General features: G+C 37.7%; 1 protein-coding gene across 2 annotated transcripts in view; it reads right to left on the bottom strand.

Annotated features, from left to right (window-relative positions):
* Positions 1-24,051, bottom strand: part of TTC39B (tetratricopeptide repeat domain 39B) — a 63,671-nt gene that overhangs the window by 9,880 nt on the left and 29,740 nt on the right. For both annotated transcript variants that reach the window (XM_065661391.1, XM_065661392.1), the window contains exons 3-13: positions 11,959-12,063; positions 10,593-10,724; positions 8,667-8,743; positions 7,473-7,540; positions 5,382-5,446; positions 5,106-5,211; positions 3,664-3,729; positions 1,764-1,872; positions 839-906; positions 685-744; positions 209-370 (exon numbers count right to left, since the gene is read on the bottom strand). In XM_065661391.1, the coding sequence (XP_065517463.1) occupies positions 209-370; positions 685-744; positions 839-906; positions 1,764-1,872; positions 3,664-3,729; positions 5,106-5,211; positions 5,382-5,446; positions 7,473-7,540; positions 8,667-8,743; positions 10,593-10,724; positions 11,959-12,063 (1,018 nt within the window). The remainder of the gene's footprint in view (positions 1-208; positions 371-684; positions 745-838; positions 907-1,763; positions 1,873-3,663; positions 3,730-5,105; positions 5,212-5,381; positions 5,447-7,472; positions 7,541-8,666; positions 8,744-10,592; positions 10,725-11,958; positions 12,064-24,051) is intronic.

Genomic DNA, 24,051 nt, shown 5'->3' with positions numbered 1-24,051 from the left:
GCATTGTTAGTTATGGCTCTGATGTTTCAGAATGTGAAATAAAAATTCCTCCTTAACCACTCAGTTAGACCTACCATTTTGGTGCCATTGTGCCTTTGCTCCTGGTTTTCAGAAGAAAGAGAAGTTACATTTATTGTGTGAACTGAAAAGGAAATTTAGCTGTGGAGAGGATACCACTATATCATAACACATCCACCTGCCCATTTACCTTAGACCACCTGCTCTCTTTGCTGAGCAGGTCTGCATACCGATATGCTTGAAGCCAGTTCTGCTGGAAGGTATAGCACCACATCAGTTCCCAGTAACAGAGATGATGGATCTGTTTCCACTGTTCCTGGGCTGTTATGCACTCTTGGAACCTCAACTGCGCCTACAACATAGTTATGTAAGACTGATGAAAACTGGCTCAGTTATAGCTCCACGTAAGAGCAATGTCTAATTACAAAGCAAATTCTTACCTAGCACCCAAGTGGAGAACACCTGACTAGTAAAATGAGATAAACTTTCCTTTCAGTCTCACTTACAGATAGAAAGCTAGAATCAATATTGATACTGAACATGAACAGGGATAAGAGCACAATTATTAGTTCAACTAAGATAAGTTACTTAGATGAATAGGGTATTTTTTCCCCACAGTTGAACACCACACAGATAAAAACCTTTTAAGAGAGAAAATTGATTTACCTTCTCCAAATTTCCTTTCAGTGCATCTATTCTGGCAGCATAAAATAGAATAATGGAACCCTTGAAAAGAGATGAGAAAAATACCCAGTTATTATTTTAAGCTTAGGGAAGGACATTTTTGTTGAGGAAGTACAAATTCATTGAGAATACACACATTTGGAAATTTCTGGAGGTAGGGTTCAAGGAGACTATCTGCCTCCTGAAAGTTGGCTTCCCCTGTACCTAGAAAACATAACAAATCAACCTCAATATACTTAAAAACAAATGAGTTTCATACATAATGATTTTTAAATCATATTATGGCTTCCACAGATTAATGGATGACTGTTTTTATGCAAAAGCAAAATTATTTTATCAGATTTTGTTTTTATAAAAATGAATTCTTGTCTTGAAGGTGTAAGTGCTTTTAAGATAGGAAATGTCTGTAAGTAGAAAAAGAATGCAGTATATGAATATTCTTTAAAGTGTTCCATTATAGAACCTAGTTGTATTTTTAAATCCCTGTAACTGTTTTAGCAAGATAGGAAAACATTCCTCAGCTGCCTCCTTTCCTAATTTTGAGCTCACTAATGAAGTACAGGTGACACTGAAAGAAATGAAGTTCTCCTTAATTTCCTGATGAGCCTGAGGGACAAGGACTAAAATACTTCCAAATTAAACATTAAAATATATGACAAAGATGCATACAGAATTAATGGTGACTTTTAGCCATGTGTGACAAAAGCAATTGATTTTTTACATGTTTGAACTTTCAGGTAAATTGTTTGAGAGTACAGACTTCTTTCTGGAGATAATTTTCATAACACTGGACATTCATTTATAGGTAATGACTTGTCTGAACTTAAAGGTGTTGTGATATTTTGCTGTTGCATGCTAAGACAGCCTTGCAAATGGAACAAGATGTTGGTATAACAGTAACTACCCTCACTGTTTCAGCAGACGTAGCTTTGTCAGAGATAATACAGCTATCTCCTTTTACAAAGCTAATAGGCCACAGTTTCAGAATTCAACTAAAAAAAAAAATCACAATATCTATCATAAGGTGTAGCATGACTGAACAGCTACACAGTGGGTCTCACCAAGGATTAAGGAGATGTAAGTATGATAAACCAACAGGGTGAAAGTACACAGAATGGCCCTCAAACTGCTGCCAGATGCGCCTTCCCGTAGTTGGCTGAGGCCCAACTCCTAAGAAACATCACAAACACATGCAGAATTAACTATCAGTATACAGAGTACTATTAATAGTTTCTGGCTCCCCAAAATCCAGTTTTCCTTTCAGATATAAGTATTTAATAATTCGCCACTTTGTTAATCTCAGGTCCAACACAACCTTCTACCAAAACAGTTCTGCCAAAGCTGATAGTACTCCGCAAGGAGAATATTAAGCCAACACTGAATAAAATTACCCATGCATTTCAGTGCTTTAGTGAAATGAGAACACCACACAGACAATGCAGACACACAGGTCTACATCACTTCCCCACGATTTTCTGGCTATGACTCTTCAGAATAAGGTCTTTATGTTTGGTGAGAACCTCTCTCAACTGTTCTAGTGCTACTTATTGGCAAGTGTCTTCCTTTACAGAAATCCCTGGTTATCCTCAATTCTCTTCCACTAAGTCAGCCACTGTTTGAGGTTCTGATCAAAATATGAGCTCTGCTGACACACCAACTTCTAGATCTTGTTTTCAGAAACTACAATGGAATTTGAGTGTGATGAGAAAAGAAATCCAGATTCATGAAGACTTATTCAGCTCTTCACACATGAAACTTCTTCCCATCCTTTTCAGTTTATACCCATTCCACAACAGCTTGACTGCTTGGGGGAATTGCTGAGATGAGCTCAAAGATTCCCTGCTTAAGAGCAGTAGCTCCTCAGAAACATATTGGATTTTGACAGTTTTGCCTCAAAACAAACAATAACTTAACAGAGTTTTAGTGCATGGCAACTTGAGTTATAGGAGAATTCAAGCACCATAGAAAAAAACGTTCTGATATTCCAAAATTGTTTGCTCTTTTTCCTTTTAGCTTTTATTGCCTTTTCAGTCAGGGCAAAAATGTGTATAATGGAAGAGTTTCAGCATGAACCAGGTCTTTCATAGGAAGAAAAGGAATGAACAGGCCTCTACTGAAGTCTAATTTTACATAAGCAGAATCGTATTTGTGATTAACAGCATTAAGACCATATGGTGATTCTTTGTCTCATTAACAACTCAAAGTTTAGTTACGTATAATTCTGTGAATTGCTTTGTTTAATCTGTTTTTTGTGTGTTTCTGTTTTGTTGGGGCTGGTTTTCAATTTGGTTTTGTTTTTTTTGTTGTTGTTTTGTTTGTTTGTTTGTTTGTTTTGGTTTTGTTTTAATTATTTTTTATTTCTTATAGGTACCAAAAAGAACTTTAAAGGGCTGTAAGATACTTCAGATACAAGGCTAGGTTTATAAAAACAAGGCTATGAATAAAAATAATAATTACAAATAAACAAATAGTTACAAATCCTTTTCATCGTCCATAAGAAAAAGTTGTACTGAGGTTCCACAGTGACACATGATATCCACAAATTTATCCTCCTAAAGAAATGGGCTGGGATCGTGGTTGGAAACATGTAGAACTGTGACTCTTACTCACCTCAGTTATTGATATGAGGAACATTAATTTTTAACTGCATAGGCTCAAAAAGAAATCTTATATCCTCTCCTTAAGGATCAGCAAAAGGAACGGAAATTGCAATTTGAAATCCTCCTCTGAAGCAGATGGGTCATTTCCCATGGTTCTTCAAGACCAGGGTATCACCATATGTGCTTTTATGTCTGCACCACCTAGCCCAATTCTCATCTTTTTAACGACACTAAAATACTGATAAATAATATTGTTATACTTCTAGTGTGAATTATATGACATTAAATCCATCAAGTCTTTACCCAAGAAAAGACTAATTTGAAAAACAAACACACACAAAATACATATCAGATCCGATACCCTATTGCCAGAAAATCCAATAAATTCTAAAAGTCGAAGGATCCTTCCTGGTAAGAGTGACAGCATCTGAAATACATTTCAAACAAAAATAAGATTAAAAAAACCTTAAATACATAAAAAAAAAGACAAACCCAGTATAAACTTGAGCCACAAATGCTAGCTACTATGTTAAATGCCTTTTTTCATTAGTGATAATGGAAAACAGAAAAAAAACTCGAAAACAGACATGCATGATCAACAACATACAGTCAGTTTGCAGCTTCAGGGAAACTCCGACTTCTGATGATCACCAGCATGGAAACAGGAAGACAGAGTCCAGCTTCACATCATGACAGATTTTTCTGACTTCAGCTGATCAGAATTGTTCGAAAATTGTGGGTCATTTGGAATTAAAGTACTACCTATTTTGGTAGTACTTACATCTGCAATTGCCATCTTCCTTTACTCCCAATCAATTGACACACTGGTATGATAGGAGTCCTATGTGTTCCTACTGTGGGAGCACTGAATTAGCAGATCAGCAAGCAACTTCTAGAAATACTAGCTATTGCTATCATCCTTCAGCCCTCTAATACATGCACTTTTTGTTCCCCTTGTAACTGCATTTCCCAAGTTACATAACAGAAAACTCCAGAAGTTCATAACCACCTTTTCAACAAGCAGCACAAGAAGTATTTGAAAGTCAGTTTTTAAAAGCTTCATTCACCCTAATACCTTCTGCCCATCAGAGAATTCTTCTATTAAGCTGCCTCCTGAGGAGGCTTCAGGAAGAACAGGAAAGGTCTGAGCACTTATGAACACAGATATCTACCAGTTGCTTGGGATTTAAAGGCCGACAGGTACAGACAGACCTAAGTTGTTCTGCCTGTACTCAAAACCAGCCAGCTCTAGTCTGGAATGATACAGAAATTAACATTATCAGCAGAAATCAACTCTCACTATTGCCAGGACAGGTGTGAAAAGGCAACTGTAGTAAACTGTAAAGAAAAACGCTAGTGTACGTACCCTGTTCTTTTGCACTAATTCAGTAAACTACCGCTCATTCTTCTGAATTTTTAATTGTCTGTGTCAATCTACAGTGTGCCACCAAAGCAAAAGAATGGTATACATGGAGGTGTTAGAATAAAAGCAGTCGCTCCAGATTTCCCATAACCAACAGCATAAGCATCTTAAAAATTCCTGCTCCACACAGGTAGGCGTAGCTGCTTTTCCTCTTTAAAAAATACATCCATAAATTAGTCCAAGAGAATTAAACACAATTCAGGATAAATTAGAAGGCATGAATGCAAACAGCCACTGCTGTTCTCGCATAAAACTTTCAGAGTCTGTATTTTCATTTTACAAATATGTAATTCTTAAAACAGGCTTGCAGTAATGTATCTGCAAGAAAGAATCCTACAGAAGTATCCTAATAGCCTTTCTGTAGTCTCAAAAAGTCATACCAAATTGAATGCTCCAATTCCAAGTTTTACTCCTCCTTCGAACTGGTAATAAGTTTCATTTTTGCTTTTGTTCCCCTGAGTCATCTGTAGCACCTGGTGACATTCCCTTTTGATGCAGAAACAAAAAAGGAGGGAAGAGGAAACATGATTTAAAATTATATGAAGTATAATCATTATGACTACTGTAAATATTTTTTTTTTTTTATTTTGGAGGCATTAAATACAATTGCAACTGATTATAACAACATTGAAGGTAAATGTTTTCTAATGGCTTACTTGTATATTTGGTAACTTGTCCTAATTTTGAGACCGCCTTTGATAAAGTTGATCATATTTTCATCCTGGAAGAAAAATATTTAATTGAACAAGAATGTGCATTGAGCCATTATATATAACACATACACAAATATCTTCCAGCTACATTTAAATTTAGTTATAACTTAACATTAGAAATATTAACATTAGAAATATTAACAGTGTTTTTCAGTTAGTAGACTCATGACACTGACATTAACACTTGTTTTAAGTTGTCAGGGAAACATCTCTGTAATGCATGCTACAAATTGTAAAACTTAAGGGGGGGGTGAAAAAAAAAAGTCAAATACTTTTAACAGAATTTCCAATGCATTTAAATGAAATAAGAAAGGTCTCTACCAGATGGTGCTGTAGGAACCTTTTAGAAAGTTTTGAAATACTGGTTCTCACACATAAGCAAGCCCAGAGCTGGCAGCAGACGTATCACTGAATAGATGAATTCTCATTGCTGATCTACAATAACTTCCTGTTAATGCATTATCCAGCATATATGCTTACTAGCTCACTAGCTTACTAGCTTACCACTACAAAAATCAAAGTAAAGTCACAATGTACTTAGTCATGAAAAATAAACTCCTGAAAAGCAAGGTGGTAACACTTCAACAGGGCAGAAGTTTTTTCACTTTGAATTCATACAGACGGGGAATATGGGCAGGCATTTCAGAAATGCACACTTATATAGGCAGGGACAGAATATATGGTGTGGAAAATGAAAAAAAAAAGAAAAACCTTCAAAACCATCAACCAAAGGAATTTCTGGCTTCCATGAAAGGGTCACCATTTCAAAAGACCTCAACTGTTTTGTTTGAAAGACAGGAGTTTTAGTGCAAGCATTATTATTTCTTTCGAATGGTCACATTTTCATTATCGTCATCATCCTCAGATGAATCAAGGTCAGCCAATGAAGCAAGGATGAGAATTAAGGCGCATGAGAGCAATCAGCAGAGCAGGGTATTATAGTCAACAGCAATAGATCTCTGACATGATGGATAGTGAGATGTGTTGCTTTAGAGCATACCCCTAGGGTGGGTTTTTTTTCCATTTTAGACAGTCCTAAGCTCACCTCCTTCAACAGCTGTTTAAAAATTCTCTTCATGTTTCAAAAAACATAAAATAGAAAATCACCCATAAAACAAAGAGGGTTTCTTCCATTTGGTTAGTAAAGGAGAAAGTGAATTATAAGGAAGACTGGCATTACATTAGTAGCATTTCCTGACACCTCTGTCCAAAGTCTTGTATTAAGTGGTTTATGATGCTTTGCCAAATTAACTTCTAAGTACCTGATCTTAATATCTTTGTGCCCCACTTTTTTCCTCATAATTTGTATCTGAAGAGTTTATCTAAAATATGTTAATTAAATATTTGTAAAACACTCACATATGAAAAAAAGTAGGACCAAAAATTGTTTTCGGGAATCGAGTTGCAAATCAAATTTGAAAACACTGCAGCATGAAGTCCCTGAACCACAAGCTAAACAAGAAGCACCAGACAGCATTAACCAGCCGATCCTTATGTGAACTGAATTATTACCTCAGCAGCGTTAACATATGCTCATTTTATAATCATTCATTACTATATTGTTCCTGACACCATGTCAAAAGCTCATGGAGAATGATACTGAATTGGAGATGAGTGTGCATCAGCTGACGTTTTGTTAGTTGGGAAACATTCTATCCTTTTCATGTGAAAAAAAAAAGACTGGCACTTTCAAATAAGACATTTTTAAACACCTTTTTAAACACGTGCTGGATACTGTCAGACAGGACACAAGTCATTTAAACATACCATCTGTATGTGACTGCAATAAACCTTAAGGTTTTGGTTCCTGGGCATCAATAACATCTTTGGTTGTTCATATAAACAAAGAGAGGATTCTGCCCGATATCACAGCATTTACCATACTTTCAATCAATGCCATGAAGCAACCTTCATTCCCTAACAAAGGGCTTGTTTTTAAACCCTGTTATCTATTGTGGGTATGATCTTTTACAATTACTAACATCTTCCCATTAAACTGCTACATAGAGATACGAAATAAACAATCTATTTTACCTGCACAAAGATGAGACCCGCTTTTTGTAGCAAACATTCAGCATAGCAGATTTCAGCATGCATTTCCTCTGTGTGAGAAAGAAAAGTTATTTACTGTCAGCAAAGTTATGTCAATATTCTCTTTATGGGGTCAATGGAACAAACAAAATGCAAATAAGATTCGGCTCCTGCTCTGATAACTGCTGAATAATAGCTGTAACACTCAAATTTTCCCAATAGAAGTCCTCTATTTCTCTTCTAAGACAAAACCTTTGATCTTGCCAGAGCACAACTCAGCCTAGGGCAAAAGCTGCTTGTCATTCTGATGGGTGATTTCCCTTAATTCCCATTGAACTCAAGTTTAAATATCAGCCTACAGTAACTAGGTCTTCCAAACCTCCTTCCATGACTTAGAAAAAACTTTTACAGATGAATGGTAACATTCACAGAGGCTCAGGCTTTTCCTCAGTCCAGTAACACATTATTAACAGGTTTTCACCAACTCATGCTCAACAGACTGAAAGCCCTGGGCAGACCTTCTGTCCCCATGCAGCACTAAAGTACATCTGACTTAACACACATGACATGAATTACACTGCACCCATGCTGCAAGACCAGCCACATGCACAAGGCTGCTGTATGTACAGTGCACATGTGGTGAGTCTGATGTGTCCAGAATCAAAAAGGATTCTTTTGTGTCACATTAGGGGGAAAAAAAAAAAAAAAGCATACTTGATTCTGCCTGAATCAGAAATAGGAGATCAGCATTTTCAGAGCCATGAACAATGTACTGATACCATTTCCCAAAACACCTTAAGGCAAAACAGACAAGTACAAAACTTGTTAACATATTCAGGTTCTGATGCAACTAATGATAAAGACATACTCCACAGCATCAATGATTTTTAAACTTTTGGGAACTGTCTTAAGGAAAAATCATTAAAATCTCCCTTCAGTCCTACAATGTGTTGAGAAAGGCATTCCTTAATTCATGCATGCTCAGAGCCAAAAGAAAATTTGGCTGAATCCCCCATTTTGAGAAGCTTTTCATTCAAATTAAAAAAACCCAAACAACCAACACCAAAAAGGTGGTTGCTTTGTTTTTTACTGTATGACACTACTCAGGTTACAGAGTTAAGCATATTCACACACACTGGCAGGATGCTTTTGAGCTTTTTTCACTTTGTTATTTTAATTGTATTATAAACCACTTACCTTCACTCAACTGATCTACTGACTGTTTAGAAACTAGACTGGACAAGGATTCCACCACAGTGCTTCTTTTCCTGAATCTAAATCAGTTGTACACAAAAGAAAAGAAGCCCACACAGCATGAGTGACATTTCAACACAAGCCTGAATTCAGTTATTTATAATTTTTAACTATTTCCTACCAGAATTTATAGCCATTCTTAATAAAGTGAAGATTTGCCAATAGTTGCGATTCTTTGAGCAGTCTAATCACAGCCACTTGTACTGGTCTCTGCTCAGAAGCCTATCCAACCTTTATTCACATTCCAAGCATGCATTTAATTTATATTGTTTGTACAACAGCTTCCACCTCACTTCCCACCAACCAGCTGCAGAGGTCTCTCTGATTCTGGGCAAGCCACTTGTGAACTGGACTTCAAAGTCTTACAGAATCATGGAATAGTCAGGGTTACGAATTACTTTTTTTCCATTTCTTATATTTGTCGTCAGAATTAGAATGAAAAATGAAAAGGAGCTGTTTTCAGTATAATAAAAACATAGATACTTCTGTATTTTATGCCAGTTATGATGCCAGAACATATTTTACTTTCAACATATTTTACTTTCAACAGATCTCAACTGTCCATGTTATAAATTGCTAGTTTATTTTAGTAAGGCATTCCAAAAATGAATTCATTACTGTTTACACAAATGGTCCAGCCTGATGAAGAAGCTAAAGAAACAATTCTTCATTCAGTAAAGGAATGTACTGTGTAAACCAGGAAGTCATTCATTATAAATACTGAGCATTAACTGAAACGTTTGTTTACACTATTCTACTAATAGTCTATTAAGGCACATGTAGTTCTGGCAACTCGTCACCTGTGAGTGTTTGATAACCTTTACCTTGCATTTTTATGAGTTTTGTGACAGACTAGAACAGAGCATAGAAGTTTGTATCCTGCAGAGATGGAGGCCCTTATTGAAACCATCTGAAGTACAAAAGAGGGATCTAATTTTTAGACATACTAAACAATATAGTTCAGATGGCACACCTGAAAAAGGGGCAGAAACTGCTGACCCTTTTTTTTATTCAGGTAGTATCTGATAATTTTGTTCCATCCCCTTTTCTTTCATTTGTAATTGCTAATGAAGTGATATTAAATGTCAAAACTAACAACACTTGGAGGTAATTACTTTGGAGACTATTCATGGTAAGTTATGGCCTAATGAGAATGATGAAGAATCAGTACAGTAGAATAAAACACTTTAGTGTTGACAATGCATTTCCTAAGTTGTTTATTTTTTAAAATGAAAAAAAGAGTTCTTAAAAACAACCTCTATTTTCTAGTCTATTTCATTTGTTGTTCCAGAAGCAAATGGTTTGGATCACTCTTGATGGCAGTAACAGCCTTTTAATTTTAAAGTAAACTGAACACATCTGTAGTGTTAATGAAAAAATTGCTTTGGTTTTAGACGAAACCTCAATATGAACTTAATCCTATAGGACTATTTGGTCTACCTTTGAGAACAACTTTAAAAGAAGGAAAAAATAAAAGACGAAAGGGGAAATTTGAGATAGAGAGCTTTTAAATTGTTCAACTGTTGTGATTTAAGCCCAATTGGTAACTCACCCATGACAAACTCAGTCATAGGCAGATAGAGATCAAGCAGTTCAACCATGTAGCGTCACCTTACATGTAAGTCTATATAGCCAATAAACCACTTAACTACCTTTTAAAGGCTATAAGCACCCTGACCCAACAAGTCTGTGGTTTCCACATATCCTTACCATGAATAACTGGATAGCGAGACCTACTCCACCTTTCCAAATTTAGATCATTATCTCACCAACAACAGCCTGCTCTGAAAGCGTACTGACAGCTGGGATATCTTATAAGGAACAATTAGTGGATTAAGCACCTCACAGATGTTCATTGCTTGGGCTTACCTTTGGCAGGTTTGCAAAGCTTCCTTCATTGCAGAAATTCCCAGTTGTATATCCTGCTGTTCAAAGGTCATAGCAGCTTGCATAACTAAAATAGTGCTGTACCCAAGGGCATGGTACATACTATCCTTAGACCTAGGGCAAACATATAAATCTTGTGCATTTAAACAAAACTTAAAATTAGAATACAAAATCAAATGTTGAGACACTTGCACTAATTTGTGAAAAGACAGAAGCATAAAGCACGAAAGTAATGGCTATGAGAACATAATACCATCTCCACTAGATGCTGTATGTCTGCCTCCATAGGATACAAGTTCAAAAGATATCCAAACCGTGTTACATAAATATTTGCACTTATATACCATTTATAGTACATTGGTGTATCTATTTAACTTAGCTAATTAAACCTTGACACAAATATTCATTCTTCTGCTTTCACTTAACAGAAGGACAATCCTTCTAACATTACTACTTTATCCAAAGACACAAAAATCTGCATTTATGTCATAGAAATGTCAGTATACACACACTCAGTCCTGCATAAAAGGCTACACTGAACCACCCTGGCTTGCACAATGTAATTACACAATCAAAAATTATTGGAAAGTGGTTATGGGAGGTCATATACTCAAATCTGCCAGCTGCAGCAGAACTATTGCCAATGTTACGTCAGGTGAACTCTGGTTTTGTGTAACCAAGAGTCAAGAAAATGAAGACTGCCTAGCCATCTGGCAGCCCCTCTGGTACTGTACTATCAATGTACATTTTCCTAATGTCCAATTTGAACCTCCTAAAGCTCAGCTTGTTCTCCTATCTGGCAGGACACAGAAGGATGTCTCTTTACCTTGTTTCACTAACACAAGCTACAGATCCCTCTCACTGACACATGGCAACATCAAACACATCTTTGAGAGACAGACAGGAAAAAAACAGTGAACAGGATGCAGATTCCAGTCCTATTGTCTCACCATGCAGTCATAAGTATGCTAGGTTTATCCTATCAACGTTGCATTATTTAATTCCCTACATCTGCACTACCATGCTCCTCTTCTCAAATAAGCAAAGGCAAGAGAGGAATAGGCAGAACTAGTCAAAAGATCAGAAGGTGGGCTTTAAGGTTAAACACTACTGTGACTCAAATGTAATATAATAAACAGAACAATTCAGTGCTTCATTAATAGGTCTTGTGATGGCCTTAAGGAGGAGCTAGCACACAGCTAAAACCTAAAGATACTAAGAAATTATTTTGGACACAACAGAATAAACGAAAACTACTATCTTCAGAGGCCTTAAATTAATCTTCAGCTATCTGACAGCATACTTTTCACTATCTGCTTACAGACTTCAGCAAATAACAGGACCTCACCATGGCCGAAGTATTTCCAGGGCTTCAGAGAACTTATTGTTTAGAAATAAGTTCAGTGCCATTGAACATTCTTCCAGAGCACATTTGATATCCATCTTGGATGCCCTAAAAAAAGATACTTAGTTTAGTTAAACTGTAAATAGAAATACAAAATCTAAAAGATTTCCCCCCTTATGTAACACAGGTCTTTTATAGCATTGTATTGCTCATTTTTAAAAACCTAACTTTACAAAAACAAGTCGCTTGCTTAACACTTTATCCATGCTACACAGCTGTGCCCTCTTTGTTAATCTAAGTGATGTTTATGGTTTTGTCCTCCTTTCTTTATCAGTCAATACGCAATGGAGTAATTTTTACTGCAATATGTAACATAAACACTCGAAAATTATCCCTTGTCCAAGCTCTCAATTCTCTGTATTAATACAAATGCAGTTTGAAACTTTGTTTTCAAACCTAAATCTCAAGAAAGATGGCAAAATATTTTTGTCCAAGAAAGCAGCAAACAGACCTCACTCTGCAAGCAACTATGTCAAAAATAGTCCTGCCAGAAGCCTGCAGCTATGCCAAAAGCTTTCATTCTTCCTAATTCAGTTCAAGTAAAATCACTTGCACTTGCTTAAGAGGAAGCCACATAATAAAACCACTATCTCTGCCAGTTTTGCCTGAAAGACTTCAGAGCACTCAGAAATTGCTTCATGAGCAGAACTGGTGACAAACTGGACACACGTGATACTGACAAATAGCTAGAAGCTATATAGCTTTCACCATAAAAGCTGGATCTGGAAGAGATAATCTGTCTACATCTTTAAAACAACAGATTTAGGATCTACACTGCGCTTTATCCAACTAAGGTTAAGCAGTTGTAAGCAACAGATCACGTCAATGAGATGATTATTAAGTGCTGACCAAAACAGTAGAACCCTGAATGCAGAATTTAATAAGAGAGAGTGCAGCTGCTCTAAATCTGACAGTAACACACACACAAGAAACAAACAATGAAATCTCTCTAAATTGGGGAGAGATCAATTTGATGGATGGACCACTTGGTGGATAAAGAACTGGCTGGATGGCCGCACACAAAGAGTTGTGGTCAATGGCTCAATCCCAGGCACAGCTACAGGTTGGGCAGAGAAGAGATTCAGAGCAGCCCTGCGGAGAAGGACTTGGGGGCGCTGGTTGATGAGAAAATAAACATGAGCCGGCTTCAGTGTGCGCTCACAGCCCAGAAAGCCAACTGTATCCTGGGCTGCATCAAAAGGAGCGTGACCAGCAGGTCGAAGGAGGTGACCCTGCCCCTCTACTCTGCTCTTGTGAGACCTCACCTGGACTATTGTGTGCAGTTCTGGTGTCCTCAACATAAAAAGGACATGGAACTGTTGGAACAAGTCCAGAGGAGGGCCACGAGGATGATCAGGGGACTGGAGCACCTCCCGCATGAAGACAGGCTGAGAAAATTGGGGCTGCTCAGCCTGGAGAAGAGAAGGCTGCGTGGAGACCTCATAGCAGCCTTCCAGTATCCGAATGGGGCCTAGAGGGATGCTGAGGAGGGACTCTTCGTCAGGGACTGTAGTGACAGGACAAGGGGTAACGGGTTAAAACTTAAACAGGAGAAGTTTAGATTGGATATAAGGAGGAAATTCTTTCCTGTTAGGGTGGTGAGGCACTGGAATGGGCTGGCCAGGGAGGCTGAGAATGCTCCATCCCTGGCAGTGTTCAAGGCCAGGTTGGACAGAGCCTTGGGTGACATGGTTTAGTGTGAGGTGTCCCTGCCCACGGCAGGGGTGTTGGAACTTGATGATCTTAAGGTCCTTTCCAACCCTAACTATTCTATGATTCTAAGTTGCTGTCATTTTCTTTCCTTGTGTTACAGACCAGCTCCTGTGCTTCTGCCTTTATGTGTATCCAGAGCCTTCAGACAACGCTAACAATATTCCAGTTACTCTTACATCAGCAAGCTTATGAAATTATTCTGCCACTTCAGACATAAAACTTGTGAAGCCAGTTTTCTCAGATTCTTATTTTTGAGAGCTGAATCATATGCTCTACTAAAGAGTCTCACTCCTTTTTAATTACTCTTCACATGTATTTTCTACTGCTTTCCTTCGTCCTGTAGTGAATGAACATAACCACAAGCAATCATTCCAATTCAGATTCAAAACTTGGTACCAGAACAGTAAGAAGAAAAGAGTGTACTGACTCAGAAGCAACTTGGCTATCTTCACTGGCAAACAAGGAATACTTCTATACAGAGGCTCAGAAGCAGCCCATTTCCTCCTCTCACCAAAACATGGCAAACCAATTTCTACAGCAGTTAACAGACTGGTAACAGTTCAGTGAGCAATACTGATTCACGCTCTTTCTGACTCATGTTCTTCTCCTTCTGTCTTAGTCTTATCTTGGCAATCTCATTTTTTCCCTTAGTTCTACATACAGTTTCCTAGAATTGACAGAAACTTAACACATTTTATCACCTCAGATGAGCATATGCTTTCATTTATCCTGAAGTAGACTAAATTTCTACATCAGTGAAATTACTACAGATTTTACACCCAGTGAATATAGTTCACTTCTAAGAAAAGGAAAAGGAAAAAAGGAGAAGGAAGAAGTGCTATATTGGGTGTTAAACAAAGACAATAATGTCACATTTCAAGGAGAATAAAACACTACTCTGTAACTCTCTAGGCACTTAAAGTAAGGATATCTTTTCCCAACACACAGCTTTTTCTGTTTTTTTAACGTTACCTTCCCAGTAGCATTTCAAACATCTTTTAAGAAAAAAGAATAAATGTTCTGAATTCCAGCAACAGTTTGTTATGCTGAGCTACTCACAAAACTGTTCTAATACAGTGGGAGTATACTGTCCCTACTTGGAGCTGCAATAGAAACAAAGAATAAGAACACTGACTTGAAAACCCTAAGATGAATTGGAATATTCACTATTAACATGACAATCCTTTGTACACAAAGCAAGAGCACTAGCAATGTCCAAACAGTTTACAGCTTATTAAGCCACTTTCCTTTTTTTCCCTACAGGTTAATTAAAAAAGAGAGCATAACTACTAGACCAAAAAAAAAAAAAAAAGAAAATAAATATCATTGCTCTAGTATTTAAAGGAAAAGTTATTTTAACATGTAACAAGTTAGGCAGTAACACCTATCTGTTCACAGTAGAGTTTAGTGTAACAGCATGCCTGAGAAGCAGCTACATACCTAAAATGAAGTATAAACTTGGTACATGCTTTTGTCTTTGTATCTGCAGGATATTTAGTCAGCTTCTAATATAATCACCCTAAATACAGTGATCTACCAACTCTTGAAAGGGGATTCAGGAGCTAAAAGACAAGAGAACTGTAGAAAAGGTTACCTTGAATCTAGCTATATTTTCTACATTTTATACCACATATTTAGGACTGAGTTGCACATTGCTTTATTAACATTAGCTGGACTTGAATGTGCAAGCAGTACTTTCCATGAATATGGATTGCAAAATTTAGTTTCTGAACTTCTAAAAGCATATGTTGGTTTTTTTACAACACAGACAAAATAATCAGCTTTATCTGATAAATAACATTTAATTCCCAGCACCTTGGTCTTGTACAGCTACTTTTCTTGCTAACAAAAGTTTCACTGTCCTATAGTCACCAAAAATATTTGAAGATTCTAGTGGGAGCAAAGCAAACCTTGGGGGGTGTGTGGAGGGCAGAACGCCCACTAAAGCATGAAACCAGCAGTAATAATTTAGTTTTAGGATACCCAATTACACACATCTGACAAACAAAACGAATGAAAGCAAGTTATTCTAAAAATTGAGGGGTATACAAGACAGCACAGTATTCAGATGGTACAGATCAAGAAAATGTGATGCATTATATCTAAGAGAATACTTGTCCAGAAAATAAATACTTCAGCAAACAACCGATGCTAAATACGTATGGAAGCTTCATCTGAAGGAGAATCTTTTAGAGGTGTTTGTTTGCTTAAACTCAAATGAAAACCATTCAGGGTGTCAAACACAGTACCAACAGGCAGGGCAGCAAAAAAGTACCATATGTAGCAGCACTCTTCTTGAGTAACTTATGTGCAGGTGTCTGCTGGAGTACCTACTGCCAAGTTAATGATGATCAAAGAGCACTGAAATGTATTATTTTCAGGCCGTTCTTGTCCTCTGCAGGAAGATGGCTAGTCAAATAGTCCTAATATACTGTCAAAATCTATCACTGTCACTATTTAGAATGTTTCTATACTTTCTGAATTAGATCTTTTCCCTTATAGTAATGAGTATCTTCAATTAAAAAGCTCATATTAAACTGTTTATGTTCTACCATACCAAAAAGAGTAACTATCTTTAAATGCTTCTTACATAGCCAGGATATGACTTCTTAATGGTAAACAGCAGCTCATCCTCACCAGAGTATACTCCATAGCTCCATTTGCTTGGCTAGGAGGTTCAGGGTATTTTTAAATGCTGATCTACTTTAAGTGTATTGATGCAGTGCATTCTCAAAGAACAGTGGTAATTCTGATGCTTTTTTGATGATGGGATCCCGCTTTCCCTCCCTGTCCCCTCCCTCCATACTGTGCAGGCACAACATGCTTCTTCCACATACGTGGTACTAAGCTCTGCGCCAGTGAGTACTGCCATGCATGCTTTGTGTAAAATAAATTCAAGCCTTCAACAGAGTCTGCTGGGGCTGGAATCCACTGTCTCCCAGGAACACTATCTCCCAGCCAAGACCAAAAGCTGTCAAGCTACAATATCAACAGTCACGGTTTACAGCTCACATAGATATCATTAAATCGTCACTTCATGTTCACATCTTGCATGGCTTTACATTCCAAAATGTATTTAAGGTCCCATTCACTGTTCTTACTATTCAGGAAAGATCCAAAACATTTAGAAACTGCCACCAACAAACTGTCAATCACTTGTTAAACTAAAATGGCCCAGACACTTTGTGCTATTGTAGTACAAAGACTTTTTGTCCCTGACACTCTTCTTTTTGCTGTTTTTAACTGTGAACTATGCCTCAGATTAGCAGCGTGTTACTGGAACAAGAATACTTCCATTCTTACTTCTGCCATATCCAACAGTCATGCTTTAAGAATGCTGAAATTGGTAATGAACAGGTTCTAAGCTTTTTTATCCCTACCAATAACTGATTTTAATAATTGAAATAGAAGTAAAATAGAATAATCCATCAGAAATAAAATAGCTGAAAATAATAACACCCCCACCCCAAAAAAAAAGTTATGGACAGTACAATTGTCCACCACCTGCCGACCGACACCCATCCCATCCCCAAGCAGCAGTTGGTGGCTCCTGGCTAACACCCCCCCAGTTTATATACTGGGCATGATGTGCGGTAATATGGAATACCCCTTTGGCTAGTTTGGGTCAGGTGTCCTGTCTGCTTCCTCCTGGCTTCTTGTGCCCCTCCTCACTGGCAGAGCATGAGAGACTAAAAAAGTCCTTGATCATGGTGAGTGCTACTGAACAACAGTTGGTATGTTAATAGTATTGTTCTCAGACTAAAGCCAAAGCACAACACTGCACCAGCTACTGGGAAGAACATTATCCCAGCTGAAATCAGGACAGCTGTCAGATTTTTACAGTAAACTTTAAGCAGAAAAAGCGAAACTAATGTCCCTGTCCACGGATAACAGGTAAGAAACAATTCTACCTTGTCTCTTTGTGGAAATATCACTGTACTATGATTCTTGGTACCTACTTAATGTTCCTCAAAATAGACAGCAGTCTCCTGTCTCTGTGAAATGTTTCCAGGATGGCTCATCTTCTTATGAACTCTGTGGAATGTAGGTGTCCTTGAAAAATCTGCATTTGGTCTTTTTTTTCTTTTTCATATGTGCAGCCAGCACTTGCAAAGATTTGCATTTCCAGCCAGAAATTCACATTAAAAGTAACATAGGTCTACGTGTATCCACTGTATCTGAGCAAGCATACATGAAACTCAACTATTAGCTCTGCTATCTGGAAATATCTTAAAATACTTTTCCTCATATTTTGAAAGCACAGTACTCTTCACCATTAAGTTAGCTATCTGAGAAGAAAAGTCTTTTTCAACTTAACACTCTCATCCATCACTCATATATGAGCCAATGGTAATGCTTCACTCTTCTGCTTAGTGATGTGCCAAAATTCACTTTGGATCATTTCCTAAGAGACAATGTTATTTGCTATCACTTTAATTGATCATTTGCACAGACACCAAGTTGCAATCTCATCAGATAAATGACAAGATACTATGTAGGACCAGTACCTACCTACCTACCCCAGAGCAGCAGGTGGCACCACTCCTCATGACAAATAGAATCATAGAATCATAGAATCGTAGAATAGTTAGGGCTGGAAAGGACCTTAAGATCATCAAGTTCCATCCCCCCCGCCATGGGCAGGGACACCTCACACTAAACCATGTCACCCAAGGCTCTGTCCAACCTGGCCTTGAACACTGACAGGGATGGAGCATTCTCAGCCTCCCTGGGCAACCCATTCAGTGCCTCACCACACTTACAATAAAGAACTTCCTCCTTATATCCAATCTAAACTTCCCCTGTTTAAGTTTGAACCCATTACCCCTTGTCCTGTCACTACAGTCCCTGACGAAGAGTCCCTCCCCAGCATCCCTCTAGGCCCCATTCGGATACTGGAAGGCTGCTATGAGGTCCCCACGCAGCCTTCTCTTCTCCAGGCTGAACAGCCCCAATTTTCTCAGCCTGTCTTCATGTGGGAGGTGCTCCAGTCCCCTGATCATCCTCGTGGCCCTCCTCTGGACTTGTTCCAGCAGTTCCATGTCCTTTTTATGTCGAGGACACCAGAACTGCACACAATACTCCAGGTGAGGTCTCACAAGAGCAGAGTAGAGGGGCAGGGTCACCTCCTTCGACCTGCTGGTCACGCTCCTTTTGATGCAGCCCAGGATACGGTTGGCTTTCTGGGCTGTGAGCGCACACTGAAGCCGGCTCATGTTCATTTTCTCATCGACCAGCACCCCCAAGTCCTTCTCTGCAGGGCTGCTCTGAATCTCTTATCTACCAACAATGCTATGACATGAAGCTAACGCTAACATAAAAGAATCTTATTGCTAAATCCTACCCAAAATATTCTGTTAGGTCTACATTTTATGCTCAGGATAGTTCAGTGAAGGGTGGCTGGAGCCTTACAGAGTTCTTATTACAATTTACATACTTCCATACAGTGAACATTAGGAAACATTCATAAAAGCAAAGAGAGTAGTTTTATAGTTATGTTGGATTTTCTTTTTTTTATATGAGACTACTTCTAAAACTCACAAGTATGGGTCTTCTCTTTGGCTTGTGTTTGTTTAAAATAAACATAAGCAGAGATACACCACTTTCAATAACTATTTCTGAAACTAGGTTTGAATCTAAGGAACCCTCCTGAAAGCATAGCATGTATTATTCTCTCTAAGGACTACTGACCTGAGTAAGAAACTGCATGCACCCCTCACACCAACACTATGCTAGTGCTGGCTTATGCCTTTCAGTATCTTGTCGGCTATGTACAGGACTCAGGCTCTGAAAAAGCAAGGTGCATGAGGCAAGCCTCTATGAGGCTGGATTTTCTTCTTCTATCTGTACATACGCTATGCATCCCTCCAATCTGGAGAGCAGTTCATAAAGGTGGAAATAAATCAAGTAACCTTTCTCACACTTAGATGTTTCTTGCCACTAACAGATCAAAGTATGTCAAAACTTTAATGCTAACATGACCACAGTATTTTTAAATTGTCAATAACTTCCAGTTTACAAACCAAAAGGATCTCTGACCCAATGTGTTACTTTAGAAATAATCAAAGAAATACATAAGACCACATGACCAACAGTTTTTTCTATTGTAAACAAAACTTTCTGCAAACTTTCACCATTTCATCTAAACCCCAGACTTCAACACCACATATTCACACAACAAAAAAACCTTAAGCCATGTCTAAAAGTTTTAAATAATTTCCAACTTATATAAATCACTTCCTATCCTAGGCTACTAGAATTAATCTAGAAAGTCTATAATAAACACCGCCATGCGATCAGTATAGCAAACATGAGCTTTTTTACCCATACAGTAAACCCACTAGTCAGAGTTTACCTCCATTCCAAATTCTGCATTCACAGAATCATAGAATTATTTAGGTTGGAATACACATCACTTCTTATGAGAAGCATGAATAAAATTGTGTAATTTACATATTCAATGGAAATGTTATTGCCTTATGGAAAGCATTGAAAATAATTTCATGCTGAAGCAAGACTTTATTCCCTTGAAGGCATAGTGTCTTCACTGTTTCAGAACTTCACCAACACATACTGCAGTCTGTGTGCTAAACAGTCACTTAAGGAAACCCAACTGGCAGCAAAACTATCCAGTGATGTGCTAGCCAAATTTTCAAACAGGCAGAAAGAGTCAAAAAACGCACTATGTTACGATCTGTTCAACAAGAGGCAATTTTTTAAAAACAAGCAACCAAAAAGGATCAACAAACCTACCAAAAAACATGCAAAAGACATACCCAACAACAACAGTCATTTAGCTTAAATGGTATTAGTTCACACAGCCTGGTATTTTGGCAAAACCATTAGGGTAGCACACATATTCATTTTTTCCTCTGGCAGGATCTTCTTGCACACTGTATTTGAAATCACCTTCTACAGCAAACAGCATTGTTCTTACCCAAGGCCTTCCTGGGTACTAGCTTTCACTTCAAGCTTGGAGACATCTATCCGCCCACATAACTGGTAACAGCAGAGAATGGAAACACTACTCTACAAAGCAATTCAGATCAATGAGGTTGCACCTTCCTACTCAGCGCTACCCAACTATGAGATAGTAGCGTTTAACCAGCTATTTGTAAACCTGTATCAGAGAAACACTGGATTGTGATTGCTATACCAAGGTATCTGCCTATACTACTTTTTCCATGATCAAGCAATCTCACCACTGGGCATTTTCCTTTTCTGCAACCGAGTTGGGCATTTGGGGTTTGGTGGGGTTTTTTTTGGTTTGTGGGTTCTGTGTGCTGTTGGTTAAGAGGTTTTGTTTGCTTGGGCTTGTTTGGGATTTTTTTTTCACTAAATTCTTTCTTCTCCCTCATCTTACAGCTGTGACAGAAAAGCTGATGCAGAGTATAAAGAAGAAACAGTAGGTAACTGATACTACATATTTGTAAAGACAAAACATCAAAAATTGTATTTTTGAAAAGGAATGGCTGTAAGAAAAGGAGTTGAAGCTCTGAGCAAAACAGAGACAGTAAGAAGGCAAGAGGTAACTGAGGGAAAAAAGAGGCAGTCGCCACTGTGAAAATCAACAATTGTTAAAATGATCTACATGAAAGTGAACTAATAATGACTTTACAGTTTTTAGGTCTACCTTAGCATCATAAAAAGTTCAAACTGACAGCTTTTCATACACTACTACAATTTCACTAAGAGAGCATTTTAATTGGCCAATTGTTACACCTTACCAGACATGTACTCTAATGAGAAAGCAGACAGAAGGCAGATAAAGCTCTGCTCTTCACAGAACAGAAGCTGTGGTGGCAGGGAGCTGCTGGCATGTTAGGAGGGGTGTTTGCCCTATCTTTGACGAAAACAAAATCTAATTTTAGCTTTTATAAACTTCACAGATACATTTTTAGCTAAAGGAGGAAACTGTTATTTTAGTAATTACTGATAACATAAGTAAAAACAGTTGTAATACCGCCTTATGAATGAAATGCCTTGAAACAGCCTCAAACACACAAAAAACTTTAAATACAAACAGAAGCTCCTTCTTGAAAGTCTCATCTGAGCTTAAACTTTCAGTTCGCAGAACACCACCTGTGAGGAGACCAATAGGTTTCTTTGCCTTGCACTGTGCATGTGAATCTTACTTGGTATCTCAAATTTTGGGGGCATGCACGGGACTCTTTGCTCTAACCAGAAAGCAGCCCAGTACCTACAGTGTTGCTTCGTAAGAATATATCAATGGAATACAAGAAAGAAAACAAAAGGTTTTGCTTTTGAACATTTACTTTATGTCCACCACTGAGGAGGCAGGGAAAGCCAATAAGCAACTTATTGCAAGTCAGGTGAGGAGAAACATCAGCAGGTTTATTTGATGCCAAGTTCTTTAAGTCCAGCAGTGAACTGCACTGCACATGCACAGCAAGCAAGATGCAAATTTTCCATGAATCAGCCATATTGTGGGAGCAAGACACATTACACCACCTAGGTTACTATTTACCCGCCTGAATATGCTCAATACAGTTTATCTGATCACCAAAATGATTGTGAAATTATCCTATTCAAGCATATCAAGTTACCCCAGCACTAATTTGACGCAGCACTTCAAAACATACATAATCATAACAACAGTCAGCAAAACAATCAGATCACAGATTATTTAGAAGTGACCACAGTTAGAGGGTAAAGAACAAACCAAACACTGTCACTCTGCAGGTAAGAGAAAAATCTACTTTACATTGTTCTGCTTTACATTAATGGAAATGCACAGGACTACAAAAAGTTACCATCAGATTTATTAACAGAACTCCATGGTTCAACAGTATTTTTAGACCTATGGTTTAACATAAGATCTTTGTGAATAAACAGAGCATTTACTATGTTTGACTACTCCTTATCAGACTACTAGTTTATACAAATTAATCCAGATAAGGTCAATACAGGCAATACTGTGCAAAAAATATGAGCACCTGAATATGCCAGACAGCAATACTGCCAAAACTTAATATACAATATGGAGATACAGATAAAAGAGGTTCACAACACCATCACCAAACACACACCAAAAAAACAACGAACATTTCCTATGTTAATCATTTCCCTTAGAAAGTAGATCTAAATGCTGGCAAGAACATAGGTTGCAGAAGATCCTCCCGAAAAAGCTAGCATATATAAATAATAATGATGGCTGACATTTTTACACAAAATGAGTAAGAATTTCATTTACCTTGCTATGGAAAAAGACAAGAAATAAATCATGCAGCAAGCAGGACATCAGATCAGGCCAGATGTTTATGGGACTAACACTGCGTCACAAAAACACTGGCTTAGATCCAGAGAGACAATTAGGACAGTGTGATCTTAGTAAGACACTCTTCCTAAACTTCAAACCAATTTACTGTAATTTATTTCACAGTGAATTTATGGCTAAGAATGGAGACTTTATATTACTAAAATCTCTAAAAGCACATGTATTGTACTTAACATGTAGTACTTAGAAATCACCAAACTGCATCATATGAAATAAATGACTTATAAATCCAAAATTATGTAAGCTCAAAGGGTTAAATCAGCACAGCTACCAAAAGAAGACATACCCTATAAATGGAGAAAAAATCCTACAAGTTTGATACTGTCTGTAAATTATCACATTTTAAAGAATGGCATCCCAAAATACACACCTTGCGGTGCTCTACATCCTACAGCATCCGAGCTGATTAAGCACTGACATCAGCAGAAAAGCTTCTGCTCTCTAAAAGCACTGTTCACCACTGCAAAGTGCAGAGGAAAAACATTTATTTAATAAACCCATTGTGAATACATAGTTTTTTTCTCCTCTTCAAAGAAATCATTCTAAAAAAAAGAAACTACTGTAGTTTAAGTGTTCAACATACCTGCCAAAGTAAATTTTCACAGATAAAAATCCATAAATCTGACTACCACAACATTGATGATTTCAGGGACAAGCAGACAGAGATAATATACTTACAGGATTAATTCAGCTAACTTCAGGTACGTAAAAACAGTCCTTATGCAAATATAGGTGCTGCTTCTTTCACTCTATTCTTTTTCCACTGCACACGCATTAAAAAAAAAAAAAAAACAAAAAACAAACAAACAAAAAAAACCCACAGAGGGAAAGCATAAAGAGAGAACTGATTCTGTTCTATTTCTCAATATCCATGAGGTTTCATTAACCAGTTATCAAGCAAAAAGAATAGAAGGACAAAAGTTCACGAGCCAGCAGCTGGCATCACAGGCACTCTCCATAGCCGAATTCAAAAGAAATGTCAGTTAGAGTGGCAGCAGCTACAGTCAGTGCTGGAAGCTGATGCC

This window comes from Lathamus discolor, chromosome Z (genome assembly GCF_037157495.1).
Source record: "Lathamus discolor isolate bLatDis1 chromosome Z, bLatDis1.hap1, whole genome shotgun sequence".
In the NCBI taxonomy this organism is placed as follows: Eukaryota; Metazoa; Chordata; class Aves; order Psittaciformes; family Psittacidae; genus Lathamus; species Lathamus discolor.
The sequence above is the reverse complement of the archived record's forward strand: the minus strand, read 5'-3'. Positions and strand labels throughout refer to the sequence as shown.